Raw genomic sequence first — 20,668 nt, 5'->3', positions numbered from 1 at the left:
AAATGTGTCGCTGAGGCATGGATCGCAAACCATATTAATAATTTATTGTATCATGCTGCGTTCACCCAATGGAGCAAAAGGGATGCGTGTTGTGTTGGATTAGACTTGAAACTGGGTGCTCTCCAGCAGCCTATCGGTGAAGTCGGGGACGTAGTCAACCTGAAATGGTGAAAAGTGAGACCCTCGGACCCAAAGGCTCACACCATGACGACAAGTAAACCTTCGCAACAGGACAATGTCTATACTTGCAAGAATAGCAAACGAAGTTTGTACTTGGCAGCAATGTGTGCACTGTTAATGTGAAAATCGCGTGGCCCACGCCGGGAAATTGCAAGCCGAAAGTAGTGATAAAACGAACTGAAAATATCAACATAAGGCTGTGCTGCAGTAAGTGAATGTTGTTTCGAAGAAAACTAGTCCCAACTTTCTTCTTCATCCGCACCAGCACCTCCAAAACCACCCCCTCCAAAGCCTGCAAAAACAAACCAGCTTAAAAAATACGCAAAGTCGTGAAAGTCATTGCCGACATGCCGGTAATCATTACATGCAGGCACTTTCAAAACTGAGACCTGTCTTTCACACAATAGACGGGGTTCGGATTAGATAATAATCAAAGTAATCACAAACTGTAAGAAAACACACCCCCGCCATCGTTGTAATCGAAATCACCAGTGGCACGAGATCCAAAGTCGCCTCCGGGATTCCCACCAAACCCCTGCAAAAGCACAAGCTTTAAAAGTAATCCAGTACATGATGTCATAGGCTTCCGTAGACCACGACGAAACTTGCGACGCAAATTGCGCTTTGAGTATTTGATTTTTGCCGTATCCAGCTTTGGCTAACTTGGGTGATTGAAGATTTTGGCGAGTGGGCGTGAACACAACAGCAGACAGTCCTTGTATCGACCATGAAGAAAATCGTTTAGCGTTTTGAGAAGACACAACACAGACAAAAAATTCCGTCATTTTTACATTGATTCAACATCTGTAGATGTCCAATCAAAGTAAAAAAGACGGATTTTCCTGTCTGGGAACTTTGTACTCTTGCGTCCAGCACATGCTCTCACAGCGGAGCCACTATGATAAAAGGCTCTACGACCAAACGCTGAACCACATTCATAAATGCTTCTCCATTGCGCTTCCCCGGACTGGTTAACAATCAAGTTTCACGAGCGATATGGAAGGGAGTTATTACTTGGTTGTTGCTGCTGTTGCTACGTCCTCTTCCGCGGCCTCCCCCTGATCGGGCATCACGACCACCGAAGCCTCCCCCGTCAGCGCCGAACGATGTTCCAACGGCTGACTGCGCACAGCCTTCCAACCATGACGGAACTTCTTGCATGGACTGAAAGAAACGAACCAGATTTGAGGTTTCAGTGCGATCAAAGTGAAGTTTGAATGATACAAACTCAGCTCACAAATTACAGTAATGAGAAAAAACAATGATAGTGTTGCCGGGCGCTTGAGAAACTGTGATTGTATCCTATAATCACCGACAGCTGAGTTATTTTGATAAAATAATACGCCCAAAAAGGTCGTAACATTTTTGTTTTCGAGCAGGAAACGAACGACCCATTTCGTGTCATATAGAAGTGAATAAAAGCAAGAAATGGTGTCACGTATCACTTGAGCACCTCTGCCAGCTCACAACCATGACGATCTACAGATCGCTATGTTTACAGTAGTCCTACCTCAGATAAAACTGTGACCAACGACCGAGCCATTTGCGAATCTTTGCTATTGTCGTAGAAGGAAGTTGCGCGGCCCAGATTACCACAGCGACCCGTACGACCGATCCTGTGGACGTATTCGTCGATCTCTTTTGGTAGGTCATAGTTTATCACGTGCTCCACCTGGAAATTAGTAGAAAAAAAGGTTACTTCTTTATGTAGTGAAAACAGATAAAGAAACAAAACCAAAAGTAGCTGTTTTTCGCTTGAGCTTTTTTTACGGTGGTTGAGAGCCTCAATCAGTATAAAATTTAAGATACTGTCCACGCTAAGCGGTGAGAGAAGCTTTCTCTGCGTGAAAATAAAAAATCTTTCCTCCATATTTGTCAAATATTCTATTCCTAGCTTAACTATTACATCAACTAGCCAAAAAAAACAAACAATGAAACAACGTCTTTAAAAATTAAAAAAAAAAACACTGGAGAATATGAAACCTTCGGAATATCCAGTCCTCTCGCAGCCACCGAGGTGGCGATTAGAATCGGATGGGTTCCTTTCTTGAAGTCGCGAAGAGCTTCTTCTCTCTCACGTTGAAGCCGATCCCTGGGCAAAGCACAACACAAATCATCAATTGAGTGGCAATGCAAAATTGGTTCTTTTTAACGTCTGCAGACGTTAAATCAGCGTAAAACGGACCAATTTTGTAAGCAGGAACAGGAACATATTTCGACAAAATTTTATACTGTTACAACGCCATGAAGTGAGGAATCAAGAATCAACCCACCCGTGGATGCTGGTGGTTGGGTAGTCAGCCTGAGAAAGTGAGCAAGCAAGAAAATCAGCGCTTCGTTTCGTCTCGACAAACACGAGAGTTCGCGACCGAGTTTCGGCCACGTCTGATATCAAATCCAAGAGCTTTGTCCTCTTGTCGTCGTGGTCAATCTGCGGAAGGAGACCATCGTCAAATTTTATCGGGACAAACAATCGCCTGGTCAGTGGCCAAAGTTTAGGCCACAAGAAGCGAAAATCTGACGATGCTGACGCAATTCACCTGAATAATGGTCTGAGTGACGTCAGTGCAAGCGCCGCCGACACGGCCAACAGTCAGAAACAGGAAATCCTCACGGAGGAAATCGTGAGCGAGTCTGAAAGAATGAAACAAAACGGTGTCAAGCATGTCACTGAAGAAAATTTTCCTGCTACATAAAAAATGCGTGGTGCGTGACACTACTGAGCAACCTTACTTTTGTATTTCGTCTGGAAACGTGGCACTAAACATGAGAGTGTGTCGATCTGTCTTCAATGGCATGCCAGCAGAATCCACAAGCCTTCGGATTTCCTGCTCGAAACCCATGTCGAGCATTCTGTCGGCTTCGTCCAAAATGAGATATTGCACTTTCTCCAAGCCAATCTGAGAAAGAAGACCCGTCGTAATTATCGACCGCTGAAACGTAAAAATATATCCAACTCTCGTATTATTGAAAATTTTCTTACCTTGCCTCTTTTGATAAAGTCCATCAGTCTCCCAGGTGTTGCTACGAGCATGTGGCAGCCTCGTTGAATGTCACTCAACTGATGACCGACACTGGTGCCGCCGTACGCAACGCACGGTCGGCAAATAGTCGATCGCGCGAATTTTCGAGCCTCGAGCCAAATCTACGTGTATGGATGCGATCAGCTTGTAGATACTTATGACGGCGAGCTTCACTTTTGCAATACGCATATAATTTTAGACATGTTCAAACGCGATTCCAATCCAACACTGTTGGGTCGCTTTTATTTTAAAGAATAAAGTGAATTAATTGCATCTCTCGGCGATTCTTGTTGACTTGAATAGCGAGAAGGAACATCAGCATGATTACTTTCCAGCATGAAAGTAGCAAACATCGACGCACTGACCTGTTCGACCAATTCCCGAGTAGGTCCTATCACAATCGCCTGTGGCATTTGCTGGTCGGCAAAAGAACTCGTGTCGATTCCGCTCTTTATCATCTGTGTTAGAACTGGGAGCAAGAAGGCGGCCTGCATGATGCACGTTGAGCAAGTTAAACACTCAAACTGTGGCTGACTACTAATCGCACCACAAGTTTGTCGCTTGCTTTGAAATGCTCACACGAAAGCATGCAATATCGTAGCGTTATTTCATTCAAAGCGAAAAATAGATTTCTTAGCAGTATTGCGGTTATAATGCTCCAACACAGCAACGTTAGGTGATTTTGTGTGTTTTTCTTTTAATACAAGCCCCATAACTCAAAATTCGATGAAAGTGCGTTATTATCACAATATTATTAGAGATAGTTCTCATCTCTACTGTTATGCATGAAAGTCTAATCTTGCGCGATTTCCTTTGTGCAACATTTCTACCAAAATCGGTATAATACAGTAAATCTTGAAATAATTAAAAAATGTCGTCGTCGACAAAATGACGCCATTTTTAAGTCAACCAAACGTAATGGTAGTTCAAATAAGACCGCATGTGATCCCACACTTACAGTTTTACCAGATCCAGTTTGAGCGCAAGCCATCAAATCCCGCTCGGAGTTAATGATGGGGATGCTGTACTTTTGAACAGGAGTCGGCTTTTCGTATTGCGCCTTGATAACATTTTTCTACAAAAAAGAAATCACTCGGTCATTATTTGTCATCTTTTAACGGAGGTTTTCTTGCGATAACAAATTGCATGTGTAAATTAAATTCTAAATAGACATTTCTAACGTAATAAAATGCTAACATAACAATCAAATTACAGTCAAAATACAAAGTTGGACGAGTAACAACAATAAAAGCGAAAAACAGCCGCAATAATTATGTAAAATAACTGGCAGAACTACAAAAAAATGTTAAAGAAAAACCGACGATCACAATCAACCGGCCTTCTGTGCCGACTTACCATAATAGTCTCTGACAGATTGGCAGCTTCAAAGCTTTCAATGCACTTTGGAGGGTTCACTCCGGTCACTTCGACTGGGATGGAATCGTACTTGCCGAAGTTGATGCCACGCTGCATGCTGGCGAACATCTCAACCTCATCCTCTGGAGGTGGGGGAGGGATGTAGAGAGGAGGACGCTCTTTATTATCTGAAAAAGAAGAAGGAGTTTGTGCACAGCTGTTTTCAACGATAACCTGAATAATTCAAAAAGTGGGGAGCAAAGAAATTTAATGACTTTATTGGATACGAACCCAAAAGATGTAATCTTCCTTACGCTATCAAAGTACATCAGCACCACATTGAATCAATGAGGTAAGCGAACTTTCAACCCACAACAACGGGAAGAAAAAAAATTGGAAACAAAGCGTTAAAAAATCACAAAAAAAAACATTTAACATTTGAGTTGTTTCGCTCGTATAGAAGCCGAGAAGCTTTACGGCGTAACCCAGTCAGCAAATTAGCCTTTTTACAATTGTTAAACGTTCATGTAAAAAGGACTGAATAGCTTTGTGGGGTAAAATAACTTCAAGAAACACTTTTGAAGCGTACCTCCACCAGCAGATTCTGGATTGGGGCACTCTCTAGCAAAATGACCTTCTTCGCCACATTTGAAACATGTTGATCCTCCAGGAGCACCTCCTCCTCCTCCTGGAACAAGTTTGAAACTTAGCAACACGAACTGCAACCACCAACTTTCCGCAACTGACATCACAGTAAAGATTGGCCACTTCGTTCACTTGTAAAGCAATGACGTAGATCTATGTTTTTAAGTAGAACGACATCCGATTTAAAGAAATTTGGCTATTTTTGCATACAACGAAAACATGACATCTTCGACTGCACGAGGAGTCGAGGACAGACTACTTGAAATAATACATCTATAAAACTAAAATGAATGAAAATAAGAGCGCAATGTCTACAAAGCCTGTCAAATGGTGTAGAACTTACCTCCTCTGCCTCTTCCACGACCTCTTCCTCCACCACTTTCAAAGTCTGCAAAATTACAATGTCATTCAGTGGAGTAGCACATAAAAATAAACTCTTCAGGAAGACATGTATTAAGTCTCTCACACTTTAATTTTTCCAAGCTAACCTTTTCCACTATTGAATATTATGGAGTTCATGTTTTCATAATATGATACGCAGTTTTTTTTAGATATGTGACATTGTGATGTACGCTATAATTGAAAAGTTTCAGAAAGTTTGACGTTATATGACTTTTAGTTCATGTTCAGTCAAAAAATGACGTCTTCAGTCAAATGCCTTGCGATCAGCTTCTTACAAACGTCTTTATTTTATAAAATCCTTTGTTGATAAATATTGATGTAAGTTTGGCAGAGAGGTTACTTTGTTGAACCACAAACACACAACACGGCATGTATCCATAATCGTGTTGCACAAGATAAAAGTGAAAACTTTTTATTTACACTGCAAGCTAACCACACCAGACCAAAAGAGGTTACCTCTGCATTTTGTGCTCAACTGTTCGATAACTTTTTTTTTTAGCGTAATCGCGAAACATGACAATGCATCTCCGCATCACAAAAAAGTTTTTTTGAATTGTGCCAGAGCACATAAGAGACTTGGTAGTTCAGTCACGTATTTTCATTTTGAGACAATGCATTTACTTTTACAAACTTTGAACAGAAAAACTATAAATATAAAAAAACAAAGCGAGAAACGTGACGCAGCAGAATGTTGTAATTTTCAAAAGTGGTAAAAAGACATAAATAAAAATTGAGCAGTTCTGTGGTAAGCTAAGAATGGCCACCAGGAAAATGCGGCCTGATTTGTGACATTTTGACTGCCGGCACTGCTCCAGTCTGAAATTTTCTTAAGGTTCTTTTATTTTTTTCTGACTCGTTAGGACACAAAAGCTTTAGTTGTCTTGTGGAAGCAGTAAAAAATAAAAAAAGTTAGTGAAAAAACGCTAAACCAGACTGTTCAAAAGCGACTCAGTCTGAACGAAAATTTTAAAATCTAATTGTTTTGTTTTCAACGCCTGATAACGTTCAACGTTCAAAATATAATTTAAATTAGTATATATACAATACATCACTCAGCTGTTTCAAAAGATGAGTGAGCCTATTAAAAAACTTGCAACAGCAAATAGAGTAACAACATGGTATGAGCATAAATAAGAAGGGATGAAGGAAGTTTTCTTCAAAAGGCATTTACTTTGAAGGTAGATGGAAAGGGGACGTTCAAAAAAATATGGAAAAAAAAACAGGTAAAGAATGACGCAGACAAAGCCAGACTGAAGGAGAAGATGCGATGGACGGAACGAGATGGAGAATAGGAGTGAAGGCAATCGCTGCAAGAAAATAATCGGCCACCTCCACTAGTGGTGACAAAACCGAATTTGGATGATGATGATGGTAACGCCTAGAACACCACACAACTAAGGCGAAAGAGCCATGTCCATTGAGTCCTGTCTTTGTCATGAGTTACCAAGGGGGATGGGGGGGGGACTTATATACCAGTCCCAGGTATACAAGTTCTCTCATTTTCGCAAACCATCATTTTTTCCCGATTAGTTTTCTTTTTTCAATTTCTCTTTCGCCTGAGTTGTGTGATGTTCTAGGTTTTTCCGATGATGATGGGACAATCACCAAAAGTTGGCAAAATCTGGAAAGTTCTGCGAATGTGACAAATCAGACCGTATATCTAGGTAGCCATGTGGGTTTTGTTAAGTAAATTTTGATGAAACAAAAATGGTCACTTTATTTTGGAACGTCAAGCTGGTTTAAAAAAGACTAGAGCGACGAAAACAAGCGTTGGCAGCGTGAAGTGACGTAACAAAGCCCTGCAAAAAGTAAATTGTTGACTTAGCGTGACCTAGTTATGACAAATAATGACGCATTAGTTCAAAAATAAAGCGAGACAACACCAGTGGCGGAAATGTGCTCTAAACCTACAACAGCACCTTAGCAGGAAACTAGCAACACCTTTATTAAGTTACACAAGTACACAACACTAGCGGAACTGCACCAAGGGGAAAAAATACAGGGAAAAGACAGGGAAAACACCGGGGAAAATCAGAAGGGGGAAACACCTGAGTAACAGAAAAGGGAAAGCACAGGAGAAAAAGCACTAAAATATCACAACAAACGTCAAATACAACAAATAGCAATAATCGCTATCCATCGGTGTTGAAACTCGCTGAAATGCGATAATCTGTACAAAAAAAAGCAATGAATATATCAAATCGAAAGCAATGGCTTACGCTACTACATGCTTACCGCCGCCACCAGATTCAGCATCCGGGCAGTCGCGAGCTCTGTGGCCTTCTTGACCACATTTAAAGCAAGCAGATCCACGAGATTGGCCACCGCTGTTTCCGAATCCTCCACTAAATCCTTGAAGAATGATTTACGTTAGGAACATGGCGGCGAAGACTTAGACTTCGTTACTTCAACACATAAGATTTTCAGCAATCTTGCCAACCAATATTGTGAATATTATTTTTAGATAATGGACTAAGTTATTACAAAGCAGAAGAGTTATAATTTAAATAAACTTGAACTGTTTTAAAAGAACTTTCCTATTGTAACGCTGACAGCTTCACATCCAGTACCACTTTTATTTTACTTTTCAGTGAATACAATGTATCCAACACTTTACATTCAGAACTATGCAACAGTGCAATCATTACTGATGTTTCAATGCTGACAATATTTGACAGTTGCTCAACTAACAGTAACATATTACATAATACACTCATGGTCCCCAAAACATTATATTTGTAGCATAAGGCACTGAATAATCAAACTTTCGAATACAAAAAGTAAAGAAATAATCCACCACATGCTTACCACCGCCGCCACCAGATTCAGCATCCGGGCAGTCGCGAGCTCTGTGGCCTTCTTGACCACATTTAAAGCAAGCAGATCCACGAGATTGGCCACCGCTGTTTCCGAATCCTCCACCAAATCCTTGAAGAATGATTTAACAATTGAACTTAAAACGTTATTCGAAAATATATCAAGATTTTCAGCAATCTTACCAATCAATTTTGTAAATTTTATCAGGCAATGCATTACTGGGTTAATGCGAAATAAAAAAATTAAAAAAAAACAACAAAAAGGGTATTTTTGAATAATCTTACAAATATATATCTAAACACAACTTTCATAATGCAGCACTGACTGCTTGACCTCACATAATCTTTACATTTTACTAGTTGCAGTGAATACCATGCGTCCAACACTTCACTTTCAGGACAATGCAACAGCTAAATCACTACTGATGGTTAAATGCTGACTTTATTTCACAGTTGCTTAGCTAAAAGTTGCATAATATGCTTATAGCTCCCACAACAATATATTTGTAGGATATTGTACTTCACAGTCAAACCATCGTATATTATACAAAGAGCAATGAAACATGCTGCCACATGCTTACCACCGCCACCACCAGATTCAGCATCCGGGCAGTCGCGAGCTCTGTGGCCGTCTTGGCCACATTTAAAGCATCCTTTGCCACGAGAACTGCCACCACCACGTGGCTTACTTGAGTCAAAACCTAACAATGCAATAATGCCAATGAAAGCAACTAATATTGAAAAATAAGGATGAAAACAATAAAAATCTTGATAAAAACTATGCACAATTGACATGAAGTTCAGTTGAGTAAATAGGCGAGCTAGTCGTTCAAGGCTATGTCGTTCATATGGTGCTACCCATTACCCAACTCCACAACATATGAAATATGAATAGACAAAAATTGAAAAAAAGATGTGAACACAACATTATATAAAACAAATGTCAATATAAAAGCTAGCTTGATGGCTATTTTCTTTGAACAAATGTGCGATAAATGAGTAAACAGATAGAGTCATTAACTAAACAGAACACACTTGGAAAACATAAGACCTAGTACAGGACCCAAACAGCAAAATCCGTCATTTTAACACTGATTGAACGTCTGCGGACGTTGAATCAATGTAAAAACGACGGATTTTGTTGTCTGAGATCTGGCTCAATAACACTCAACGTCCGACTTTAAATTGAGTCAATTGTTAATAGTAAAACTGACAGCATAGGCCTATGTACTTTGCAAAACGATCTAACTAACCTCCACCACTAGAACCATAAGTGTTGGAAGAGTTGTAGTTATTGGAACTAAAACCAGTGTTCTTATCAAAGGAGTTGTCATCAAATCCATTGTCATTTCCATAAGTGTTAGTGTCTCCAAAGCCACTTGTTTGGTTGTAATCTTGATTCCCGTAACTTTTGCTTCCTGAGTTCGCATCGGAATACCCAAATCCTGACAAGATACCGTGAACAGTAAGAATATTATCAATTCACCATTCAAAACATGGCAGAATAGTGACAATAAATCGATGTATGTTGAGATGACACACTTCTATTTTATGTACAGTACAAGACAGCAGTCCAAAGCAGTGAAGTCAGAAGAGGCTTCTTTTCTACTTCAAAAGGTCTACTTCAAAAGTTCACCAACATCGTAAGCTTTTACAGGAAGAATGTCGTAGCATTTAGCACAAGAAAACAGGACGAAACCTATTTGATTTAAACTAATTGAACTTGAAAAGTACAAACGAAAATACACATAGTTTGTGGTAGCCACACCACATGACCTTTCATTACTCACCATTTGAAGTACTGTGTTGCTGATTAGAAGATTTCAAATCTACAACAAAAAAGGAATCATTTTTGATTCAACATTCTTACGAGTAAAATATAATATATAGCCTAACAAACAACAAATACCATTAATATATACCACAAAAAGTGCTCAATGCCAAGCATAAAAGCCAAGCAGGGCAAAGTACATCAAATATAGTTATTACTTTCTAAAACCTATACAGGGTGTTTCACCCTACGGAATGGCCCGTTTCGGTGAGTCCGATTCGGTGAGTCCGATTCGGTGAGTCCGATCCCTTAACGGGGGATTTTTTCAATTTTTTTTTGAAATTATTGGGTACCGTAGCCTAATTATCATTGCCGTTTTAGGGTTAAGGGTTAAGGTTAGGGGTTAAAAGTTAGGAACTCACCGAATCAGACTCACCGTATCGGACTCACCGAATCGGACTCACCGAATAGTAGCAGACCCTTCACCCTAAAAGGGGGATCATCAGAAGGTCCTTATTCAAATAGAATTCTATTTGAATTAGGACCTGCTGATGAACCTTCCTTTAGGTTGAAACAGGCTGTAGAGGTTTTAGAAAGTAATAACTATATTTGATTCATGACAAATGAGCTATTGTGCATTGTGCAAAAAGGAGTTTTTCACTGCTTGCGCTAACACTTTTGCTTACAATCAAGACATTTTTTATACAAAACCTTTTTTATACAAAACCTATACAGGGTGTTTCACTCTAATAGGGGGATCATCAGAAGGTCCTTATTCAAATAGAATTTTATTTAAATTAGGACCTTCTGATGAATCTTCCTTTAGGTTGAAACAGGCTGTAGAGGTTTTAGAAAGTAATAACTATATTTGATTCATGACAAATGAGCTATTGTGTATTGTGCAAAAAGGAGTTTTTCACTGCTTGCGCTAACACTTTTGCTTACAATCAAGACATTTTTTATACAAAACCTTTTTTATACAAAACCTATACAGGGTGTTTCACCCTAATAGGGGGATCATCAGAAGGTCCTTATTCAAATAGAATTTTATTTGAATTAGGACCTTCTGATGAATCTTCCTTTAGGTTGAAACAGGCTGTAGAGGTTTTAGAAAGTAATAACTATATTAATTCACGACAAATGAGCTATTGTGCATTGTGCAAAAAGGAGTTTTTCACTGCTTGCGCTAACCCTTTTGCTTACAATCAAGACATTTTTTCAAATATTTAGACAATCATAAGAAAAATGAAATGATTGATGTTGTTTGCTAAGATACTAGGTTCTTCCTGAATCAAATACTTGCCTGCAGGTTCAGTAAATCGTCCCCTTCCCCGACCTATTCTTGTTTCTCCACCAGCTAGAAATAGAAATTGATGAACTAATTTTTATGCAGCATTTTTGAAATTACCCATGACAGTTGTTGACACTGTCAGAGGAAAGATGTTAGAAAATCTATACACAATTCTATATATTGTGAAGTTCTTTCGGAAAATTATTTCCCAATCAAAAATGGCTTTACAATGAGATGAAAGTCTTTATTTTACCGCCTGAGATGTGGCCATTTTGTGAAATAAACTTTGGTTTAACTTAAGTTGGAAACCATTGATATAATACAATAATATGGTCATTTGATCATGTAGATCTAGCTAAATACTTCACAAACACATAATTTACCCTAAAAATCTTTTGTTGCCAGTCCACAAATACTTTGTTAAATTTTTGCCAGTCCTCTGATGTTAAAAGATTGGAAACCATTGATTTGAACTAAAGTTTTATGAGGTACTTATATCAGAAATTTGCATGTAGACACTCAGCTGAAAGAATTGAGATAATGAAAATAATGCGATGGTGAAATAAAATAGTGAAAATAAATCTTTACTTGCAAATCGATAGTAAATATTATAAACTGCAATATTTCATGCCTACTACATACTTGCATTAAAGGTAGAGTTGCTTGAGTAACCAAAATCTCCACTGTTTTGATAGCTCTATAGATGTATGAACAAAAAGTCGGTTAATGACAAACAATCTCAATGAGTGAAAATTAAACAAGTATTATTGCTATTCAACATCACACAGACGTTCCGCGGTCACCACAGGTAAGAAGAATGCTGAAAGCAAAAAAAAGAAATATACATCAAGCCTTAAAGCAGCCGGCAGCCATCGCCGCTAAGTAGTGCTTGAATGAATGCCTGTGCTACCTCCTCCGTCGGCCAAGTTTGGCCGCCGGTTTCTTCTAGCCAATTATTTAATTTCGCAATAGAATGATCGTGGATTAAATGTCGAAAATATGTATTATCAAAGAGTGACGCAGAATTAGGTCAGCGCATCATAGTCACTACTGTTGTATTGAATATATCCAGCTGTGATCACCAGCGCTGTAAGTCTTGTTTGCAATTTCCAATGTTTATTTTAACCAAGTGTTAATCCGAAGTGCTAATTTACATCGGCTGGCAATATTGTCGTTTTTATATCGATTCAATGTTGTCGGACATTGTAGTTGACATCCATGGGTAAAACACATGTCTTCATAGTTAAGAACGCTGTGGGTTAGTGACTTTACACCTTCAATGGTGACATCATAACAGAATAAATGGTCAGGTTTTATGAAAGGCTGTATGCATTTGAAACAATTTACTGAGCTGCGAGCAGTTAAAACAATTTAGGGTCGTTAGATGGTCCCGCAATACCGGATTACAATCCCGATAAAGCATTTAATGCGTGGTACAACGATTCTATTGCAGGACGTCGCCCAGACTTCAACAACGCAAAGTAATCATTTTAACATTGTTGCAACTTTAATGCTATTTACTTGTGCTATCGTTATTGTATTTTGGCCTCCAAGCACGCAGATTTGGCCGCCGAGAAGGAGCTCTCGGTAGGCCACGATGGCTGCCGGAAAAAAACACGAGTTTTAAGGCCTGATACATTAATAGAAAGTAATTAATAGGCTGCATAAGGTTTGTTGTATTGCTATTGTAATACAATATAGTCAGGTGTCCCACTGACAAATCTTAATTTTTGTTATGATTTTACGAAAAAAATTGGCTTTTTTATGATCTTTTTGCTTATTTTATGCTACTTTTATGCTTTTGCACAGGCCACATTATATTGCTTTTAAACTGAAGTTACATTCGCCAAAAAAGTTTGAAAGCAATCCACACTACTGACGAGATACCAGCAACTTAAGGAAGGAATTTCAAGCAATTTTGATTATTAACTAAAATACCATTGGGATTCAGGGAATTCGATCCTAGATGAACAAGTTTTACTTTTAGGTACAAGTAGGTATCCAAGACCACTTCTGCTTTTGCAAACTGTCCACATAAAAAATTAACTTTTTTAAATCACCAAATCAAATGAGCTGCAATTTTTATGATTTTTTATGACTGAGGTAAAATTTTATGACTATTTTATAGTTTTTAAAAAAATGATAAATTTTATGATTTTATGCCGAGTGGGACCCATGTATAGTATATTGTACCAAATTATTCTTGCTTAACTATGATAGAGATATTCTAAAACTCACCACTGTAGATGATTCCGCATCCCAATCTTCATCCATGATTTTTTAATTGTGATTATCAACAAAGTTTCTTCAAAGTGAAGTTAAATTTTAAAAATTAATCAACTAAACAAAAACAATGAAAAAAATAATACAATAATGTTACAAAAATCTCTAACTTATTCATAAGATCAGCTGTCATTTTTTTTCTTATCTAAATTAACATTTTATTTACAAATTCAGTTTATAAAGTAGACTTTTAGGATGAAAAATATACCCAATTCTTCTTTCTGGAGCATGTCATTAGTATTTAGTTGCTTAGGCCTAATGCTTATGATTGTCTAACAAGGGTCAGAAATTCTGGCTATACACAATCTTATGAATACAGAAACCAGGCAAATTTAATTGATTGGTTAAATTCAAGTGTCGCACGGTGTGTGAAAGTTTTGTGGTGTTAATAATAAAAACATATCTGCAAACCAATCGCGGTCTGGAACTGTTAGAAGATAGCAACAATGCAACATCCTAATTCCAAGACAGCTTTTTTTGGAGACAACCAATTTAATGCTTTCTTGCAAATCCAGTGGTGGCTTCTGTCATTTAGGAAATTTTAGGGATAATTTAGGTCGGCAGTTATTGTGTTTTCCTTTCCATAATACCCATGCAAACGAAACGGTTTATGCTGTAAAACTTGTAATTGTTTCACAGGGAGGTAGATACTTAACTTTAGTTAATTAATCTTTATTATAAGGTAATTCCCTTGAATAAACATACGCCACTATGGGATTTTACAGAATTTCCATCTCCGCACAGACAATTGTGTTTTAATTGACAGCCCGCGAATCATGAAACACTGTTTGGCAGTCTGTTTATTTTTTTACTGAGACTTTTCAGTCATTGTTAAAAACTTCTAAAAAAAGGCTGGCTTCAAAGTGGAATATCTCTAAACATTTTCTGCCCTAAATCATCACAAACAACTGGAAAATCAGACCTTGCAGTTTATGAAATTTAAAAACATCTGCTCTTTGGTATGGTACCAATTGTCTGAACTAACCAGGTGAAAAAGCAGGAATGCAAATTATGTCGTCCCCTGAACACTTTGTTTCCCGAAATCGGGGGACAGTGTTCTGGGGATGAAATAAGTTGAATCCTAATTAAAGGTTAAGGTTAGAAATGTTTAAGGTGAGAAATAAAAACATTTCTAACCCTGACCCTAACCAATAAGTTGAATCCTTGTTAAGGGTTAGGGTTAGAAATTTAACATTTCTAACCCTAACCCTCAATAAGGATGCAACCTGTTTCGTCCACTGAAAAGATCAAGAGAAATTTTGAAACGTTAGTGGCAACTTTGATCAGTAACTTCGGCTCTGTTATATTTTTTCCTCAATCTTTTCAGGGGACAAAATCAGGAGATGAAGTGTTCAGGGGATGAACTAGATTGCAGCCAAAAGGCAGAATTATGTGCCTTTATTTTCATGGTTTGCTTTGCCTTGTCATGACAAGTTTTGTTATACTTTTTCAACTATTGTGATACAATTAGAATGATCCATTTTTTTATAAAAGCTAGGAAAGCAGTCCTCCTTGATTCTTAAATGTCTTTATAATTTTTTGTCATAATTAAAATTTTCTACTTTGTTAAAAGTAACAAAATTTCAGACATAGACTCTGATCAGCAAACTTTACTGCTGTTGTTTTTTTAATTATCTACCAAAAGAAGATAGCCTAATCATGTTAAATAAACGTGTTTATTATGAGTTCAGATATCACAACAAAAAGTGGCTTCCTAAAACACTTATTTTAAGGAAAGGTACTGTTAAAGTTAAAGGTAACCTAATTAATTTTAATAGAGGAATGAATTTTATATATAGCCCATGGGGTGGTGAAACAGCAAAAATAATTCACTGGAAATAGCAAAACGGAATGCAATCTATTTCTCTTGAAATAGGTTGCATCTCGTTTTGACCTTAATGATTAGTCTGAGAGTTGCTGCTTGCTTAATCTTGAATGGTCACTTAACAGCCTCTGCAGGGGTGAGTTTAAATGATGGGGAGCCCGGAGCACTTTTAGATCAGGAAGCCCTCGTGCAAAAAAGTTTTTTGCGCCCTTGGCGAAACTTCACAGGGTTACTTGAAAGTCACTGTCCGAATCAATGTGCAAGGCCTCGTGACGAGCTACTTTGTATCTTGACCGAATGTGCTGTTTTGATTGTGGAATTCTTATGCTATATGTTATTATCGGTTACTGTCCGGTAGTAACCTCTGATTGCGAAATCTTTATTATGTGACGTATTTCTAGAACATTTTGTTCACGTGCGAATCTGGAATGTTCTTTTGTTTTTCACAATTGCCAGATGTTGTTTGTTATGGTGTAACATTACGTAACCTTCTCGAAGTTACTAGACCAAACAACCTGCTATAAATAGTGGTGTAATTTGTGCAAATAATTATTATGAGAGTTGTATTATGAGTTGCAGATTGTTGTTGTTGTGGGTAATAGATGCAGAGATTATTGTTGATTGAGAGATGAAGTAATTGAATACAAGTAGGTGAGAATTGGTGCTGATATAAATTGTGTTCGAAATTAGAGTTATTTGAGAAGTTGTTCGTTAAAGTCCTTCAAGAATTTTCATGATCATTTAACTAGTAGAGCTATTCGACATTTAATTGACTGCCTTTCGGTAATATCCCATTAAACTATACGTCATTGAACCTTTCCAAGTCTCTTTCCTGGTAAGAGATAGAAAGAAATCAGGACAGTCACCCACACCGTTGCTAATGCCTTTCGCCAAGCTCACTCGCCACCTTGTGACTAAAAATTTAACCTTGAAAGAAAAAGGAGGCATTTTGCAGAAACTTCAAAGGTTGAGAGAAAAAACTAATAACACAAAATCACATTTTTTTATGTCGGGGAGCCTGGGGTAACTGCACCCTCTGCCCCCCCAAAAATCCGGTCCTGAGCTTCCCGTTGCTGTGATGCTAATATTGTGCAACAAATTTTGTAAAATTGTGATCTTTTCTGCAGTTAGGCCTATACATTGCATCTTGACTTAAGCAGAGGGTATTTTGTGCGGAATGGCCGTTTCGGTGAGCCTGATCCCTTAACGGGGGATTTTTCAATTTTTTTTTTAAATTATTGGGTACCGTAGCCTAATTATTATTGCCGTATTACGGTTAGGGGTTAAGAACTCACCAAATAGTAGCAGACCCATTTTGTGGTGCAACATAATTCGTACCCTGAAAAGATCGAGAGAAAAAATGGCACAAAGCCGAAGTCGCTGATTGAAACAAAGCCAAAGTCGCTAATTGGAGTTTCCGCAAAAATTGTAAAATTACGATTAGGGTTAAGCGGAAACTCCGATCCGTGTGCTATTTTGCCTATTTTAAATTTTTTTCTTGATTTTTTTTAGGGTACAAATTAGGTTGCATCCTATCATTCGTACCCTCATTTCGTACCCTGAAAAAATCAAGAAAAAAAATTTAAAAGGCCAAAATAGCACACGGATCGGAGTTTCCCCTTAACCCTAACTTTAAAATTTTTGCGGAAACTCTGATTAGCGACTTCGGCTTTGTGCTATTTTTTCTCTCAATCTTTTCAGGGTACAAAGTGAGGGTACAAATTGTTCAGGGTACGAATTAGGTTGCATCCCTATTTTGTGAATATAACCTCTGAGGCTATATTTTTGGCAGTGGCTATTTGACCGGCTCCGGTCTTTGAATCTGAAACACTATTTGACCGGTCATGACGTCATTACATAAGTACTTTTTTCTTTTTCTCTTTCAAAGCAAAAGACGTGAAGCGCCGATATAAAGTTCTAAATTCAACACGTTCTCTTCAACTCAGTCCGTGGCGCATACGTTGCGTCTCGGGTTGCCATTCTAGAGGGGATGAGTTCGATACTATCTGGAAGCATTGACTTTTTTTTCATTTTTTTTTTTTTTTTATTTAAACTTTGAACCGAAGCGCATTTTTGTGATCAATTTTTAATTTGAGTAGCCTACAGCCCATTTTTTTATGTCTTTTCAAATGTGAGAAATAAAGTTAGAGTTTTTTTAATTTGCTGGAATTTGAGAATTTCTCTTGGTAATTTTCCGATCGTGATAAGTGGTCCAATTTTCCAATCGTCCATTTTTTTTAAAAGAAAATTACATTTTTGCTCTCAAGTTAGTTATAGCCTATACAATACTTCTTTAAAAAATATAACTAACTTGAGAGCAAAAATGTAGGGTCGTTCAGCAAACACGGTCACTTATGACGATCGGAAAATTACCCAGAGAAATTCTCAAATTCCAGCTAATTAAAAAAACTCTAACTTTATTACTCACATTTGAAAAGACATAAAAAAATGGGCTGTAGGCTACTCAAATTAAAAATTGACCACAAAAATGCGCTTCGGTTCAAAGTTTAGATAAAAAAAAATGAAAAAAAAGTCAATGCTTCCGGATAGCATCGAACTCATCCCCTCCAGAATGGCAACCTGAGACGCAACGTATTCGCCACGGACTGAGTTGAAGTAAACGTGTTGAATTTAGAACTTTATAACGGCGCTTCACGTCTTTTGCTTTGAAAGAGAAAAAGAAAAAAGTACTTATGTAATGACGTCATGACCGGTCAAATAGTGTTTCAGATTCAAAGACCGGAGCCGGTCAAATAGCCACTGCCTATATTTTTCTGTTCACTAAAACAAGATGTTTAACATAAATATGCACCCAAGCATGTTGTATATGTCAGCCTGTATTGTTTTGCAAATGTATGAAGACGGCAGTTGGCTGCAATAAAACAAAAAACCAAAACCTCAAACTAAACATTAATGAAACTAGGCGAGCAAGTTTTAAAAAAATATGGCAGTGGCTATTTGACCGGCGCCGGTCTTTGAATCTGAAACACTATTTGACCGGTCATGACGTCACTATATAGGCATTTTTTCCTTTTTCTCTTTTAAAGCAAAAGACGAGAAGAGTGCGTATATAACTTGTAAATTCAACACTTATGTTCAACTGATTCTGTGGCGCGTAGGATACATATCGGGCTGGTGCTCCAGAGGGAATGAGTTTGATACTACGCGGAAGCTTTTTTTTTTTATTTTTAACTAAATTTTGACCCGAAGTGACTCAATTGTTAGGCTTCTGCATTTTTGTGGTCAATTTTTAATTTGAGTAGCCTACAGCCCAATTTTTTATGTCTTTTCAAATATTTTAAATATGAGTAAATAAGTTAGAGTTTTTTTAATTTTCTTGAATTTAAGAATTTCTTTGAATAATTTTCCGTTTGTTATAAGGGGATGTGACCGTGTTTGCCGAACAACGCAAAAATGTAATGAACAACGGAAAAATACCCAGAGAAATTCTCAAATTCCAGAAAATGAAAAACTCTAACTTTATTACTCATAGTTGAAAAGACTTGAATTGGGCTGTAGGCTACTCAAATTAAAAATTAACCACAAAAATGCAGAAGCCTAACGATTGAGTCAATTCGGGTCAAAATTTAGTTAAAAATTAAAAATAAAAGAACGCTTCCGCGTAGTATCGAACTTATTCCCTCTTGACCACCAGCCGGAGACTTATTCTACGCGCCACAGAATCAGTTGAACATAACTGCCAAATTTAGAAGTTATATAGGCACTCTTCTCGTCTTTTGCTTTGAAAGAGAAAAAAATGCCTATATAATGACGTCATGACCGGTCAAATAGTGTTTCAGATTAAAAGACCGGCGCCGGTCAAATAGCCATTGCCAAAAAATATTGACTCTGTGATAGGCTACAGAAAAACAGTTATGCACCTGTGCAGTAGAGATTATGTGCAAGTTCATTTAAAAATGTGGTCATATCCTCTTTTTGATAAACAAAACACCTAAACCTCGTTAGGGTAGACTAGGCCTACTCATCTTTGAAAAGGCATAAAAAATTGGGTTGTTTTCAAATTTAAAATGCACTGAAAAAAGCATTATCAAATGAGTCATTTCATCAAGTTTAAAAAAAAAATACTGGTTGTGTCGAACTCATATCGAAATCTCAATCACAGACACAACACACAAGCTATAAAACCTGGCAAAGAAACTGTGAGTTCAAAGGTTATATATGCAATTTATTTTTAGTTGTTCTCTTGTTCTGTTTTGCTGAAGATAATGCGAAACAAAAGATTTTTCATTCTTAACTAAATTTCACAATACCAGTAGCCTATTGGGTACAACACCAATACATCTATTGTATTAGTTGTGATCGCAGTGTAGGCCTACTGTATGTTGTCGCAATGGGAGCAAAATATAACATGATTATTACGATTATATTGTGACTTTCTTGTAGATGTACAGTAGGTTGCAACTATGTTATGCTTCTGGCAGAGTTAAGTATGCAAATACCAAATTTATCAATCACAAAACCTTAACAAGACAAAGATACAGTAAATAATATCACACCAAATTAGAAGGATCAGTTTAGCCTGCTTTGATTGTTTTACTTTAAACTAATCCACTTACAGTAGACGTCCATTTACAAACTCCGCAAGAGAGCAAAGGTTTTCCCGGGAAAATCCTAAACCCAAGAAATTCACTTCAATTCAGCTCACGTGTTGGAATGAAAATGAAAGAGGAAACCAGGTTACCAGAACTTTTCATTATTACTTTTTCTGTGACGTCACACCATAAACATCACAGCACGGATTGTAGACAAGAGTTGAACGTGAAGAGGAGTAGAAGTTTGCCCATTTTCAGAAACATGTAAATGTAATGGATTCGGAGTTGGTTCAGCAACTTTTCATTTTAGTTTAAAAATTAAATAAGTTCCATATATTCTGGTTTGTAGAAGAAATAAAAAAGAACAACTGTCCTCACCATTTTCGACCTCGCGGTGGTGAGCAACTGCACATCCACGTGCTACTAAAGTTGACAAAAATTTTTGTACCCCTGAGCTATTTCGTGTTATAATAGGCCTACACTTTGGTTAATAGTTATTGAAGTGGAGTGGATTCGGAGTCTA

At 37.6% G+C, this 20,668-nt stretch overlaps 1 protein-coding gene across 2 annotated transcripts; it reads right to left on the bottom strand.

Moving 5' to 3' along the window:
- Positions 1–269: 269 nt before the first annotated feature.
- On the bottom strand, positions 270–13,826 carry LOC145778858 (ATP-dependent RNA helicase DDX4-like). Of its 2 annotated transcripts, none has more exons than XM_082590443.1 (22): positions 13,723–13,826; positions 12,127–12,181; positions 11,497–11,550; positions 10,213–10,251; positions 9,676–9,867; positions 9,004–9,123; positions 8,415–8,534; positions 7,842–7,958; positions 5,548–5,592; positions 5,149–5,247; positions 4,560–4,747; positions 4,162–4,278; positions 3,569–3,691; positions 3,164–3,325; positions 2,914–3,080; positions 2,721–2,814; positions 2,454–2,611; positions 2,164–2,272; positions 1,691–1,852; positions 1,195–1,344; positions 643–715; positions 270–472 (listed from the first exon to the last, which is right to left on the bottom strand). In XM_082590443.1, exons 1-22 carry the CDS (start codon positions 13,756–13,758, stop codon positions 414–416), a joined length of 2,439 nt encoding a protein of 812 aa, XP_082446569.1. In that variant the 5' UTR covers positions 13,759–13,826; the 3' UTR covers positions 270–413. The 2 variants fall into 2 exon arrangements, with proteins under 2 accessions (XP_082446569.1, XP_082446570.1); XM_082590444.1 differs by having other exon boundaries at positions 5,149–5,244.
- Between the last annotated feature and the right edge of the window lie 6,842 nt (positions 13,827–20,668).

The sequence above is a fragment of the Aplidium turbinatum genome, chromosome 10 (genome assembly GCF_918807975.1).
Source record: "Aplidium turbinatum chromosome 10, kaAplTurb1.1, whole genome shotgun sequence".
Classification (NCBI taxonomy): Eukaryota; Metazoa; Chordata; class Ascidiacea; order Aplousobranchia; family Polyclinidae; genus Aplidium; species Aplidium turbinatum.
Note: the sequence above shows the minus strand (reverse complement) of the source record. Positions and strands in the feature narration are given on the sequence as shown.

Excerpts from the sequence above, each read along its gene's own strand:
- LOC145778858 (XM_082590443.1), bottom strand. The coding sequence starts at position 13,758 with ATGGATGAAGATTGGGATGCGGAATCATCTACAGTG. Across the intron at positions 5,248-5,547 it reads TCGTGGAAGAGGCAGAGGAG|GAGGAGGAGGAGGTGCTCCT; the intron begins GTAAGTTCTACA and ends AACTTGTTCCAG. Across the intron at positions 3,081-3,163 it reads ACTTTATCAAAAGAGGCAAG|ATTGGCTTGGAGAAAGTGCA; the intron begins GTAAGAAAATTT and ends CTTCTTTCTCAG.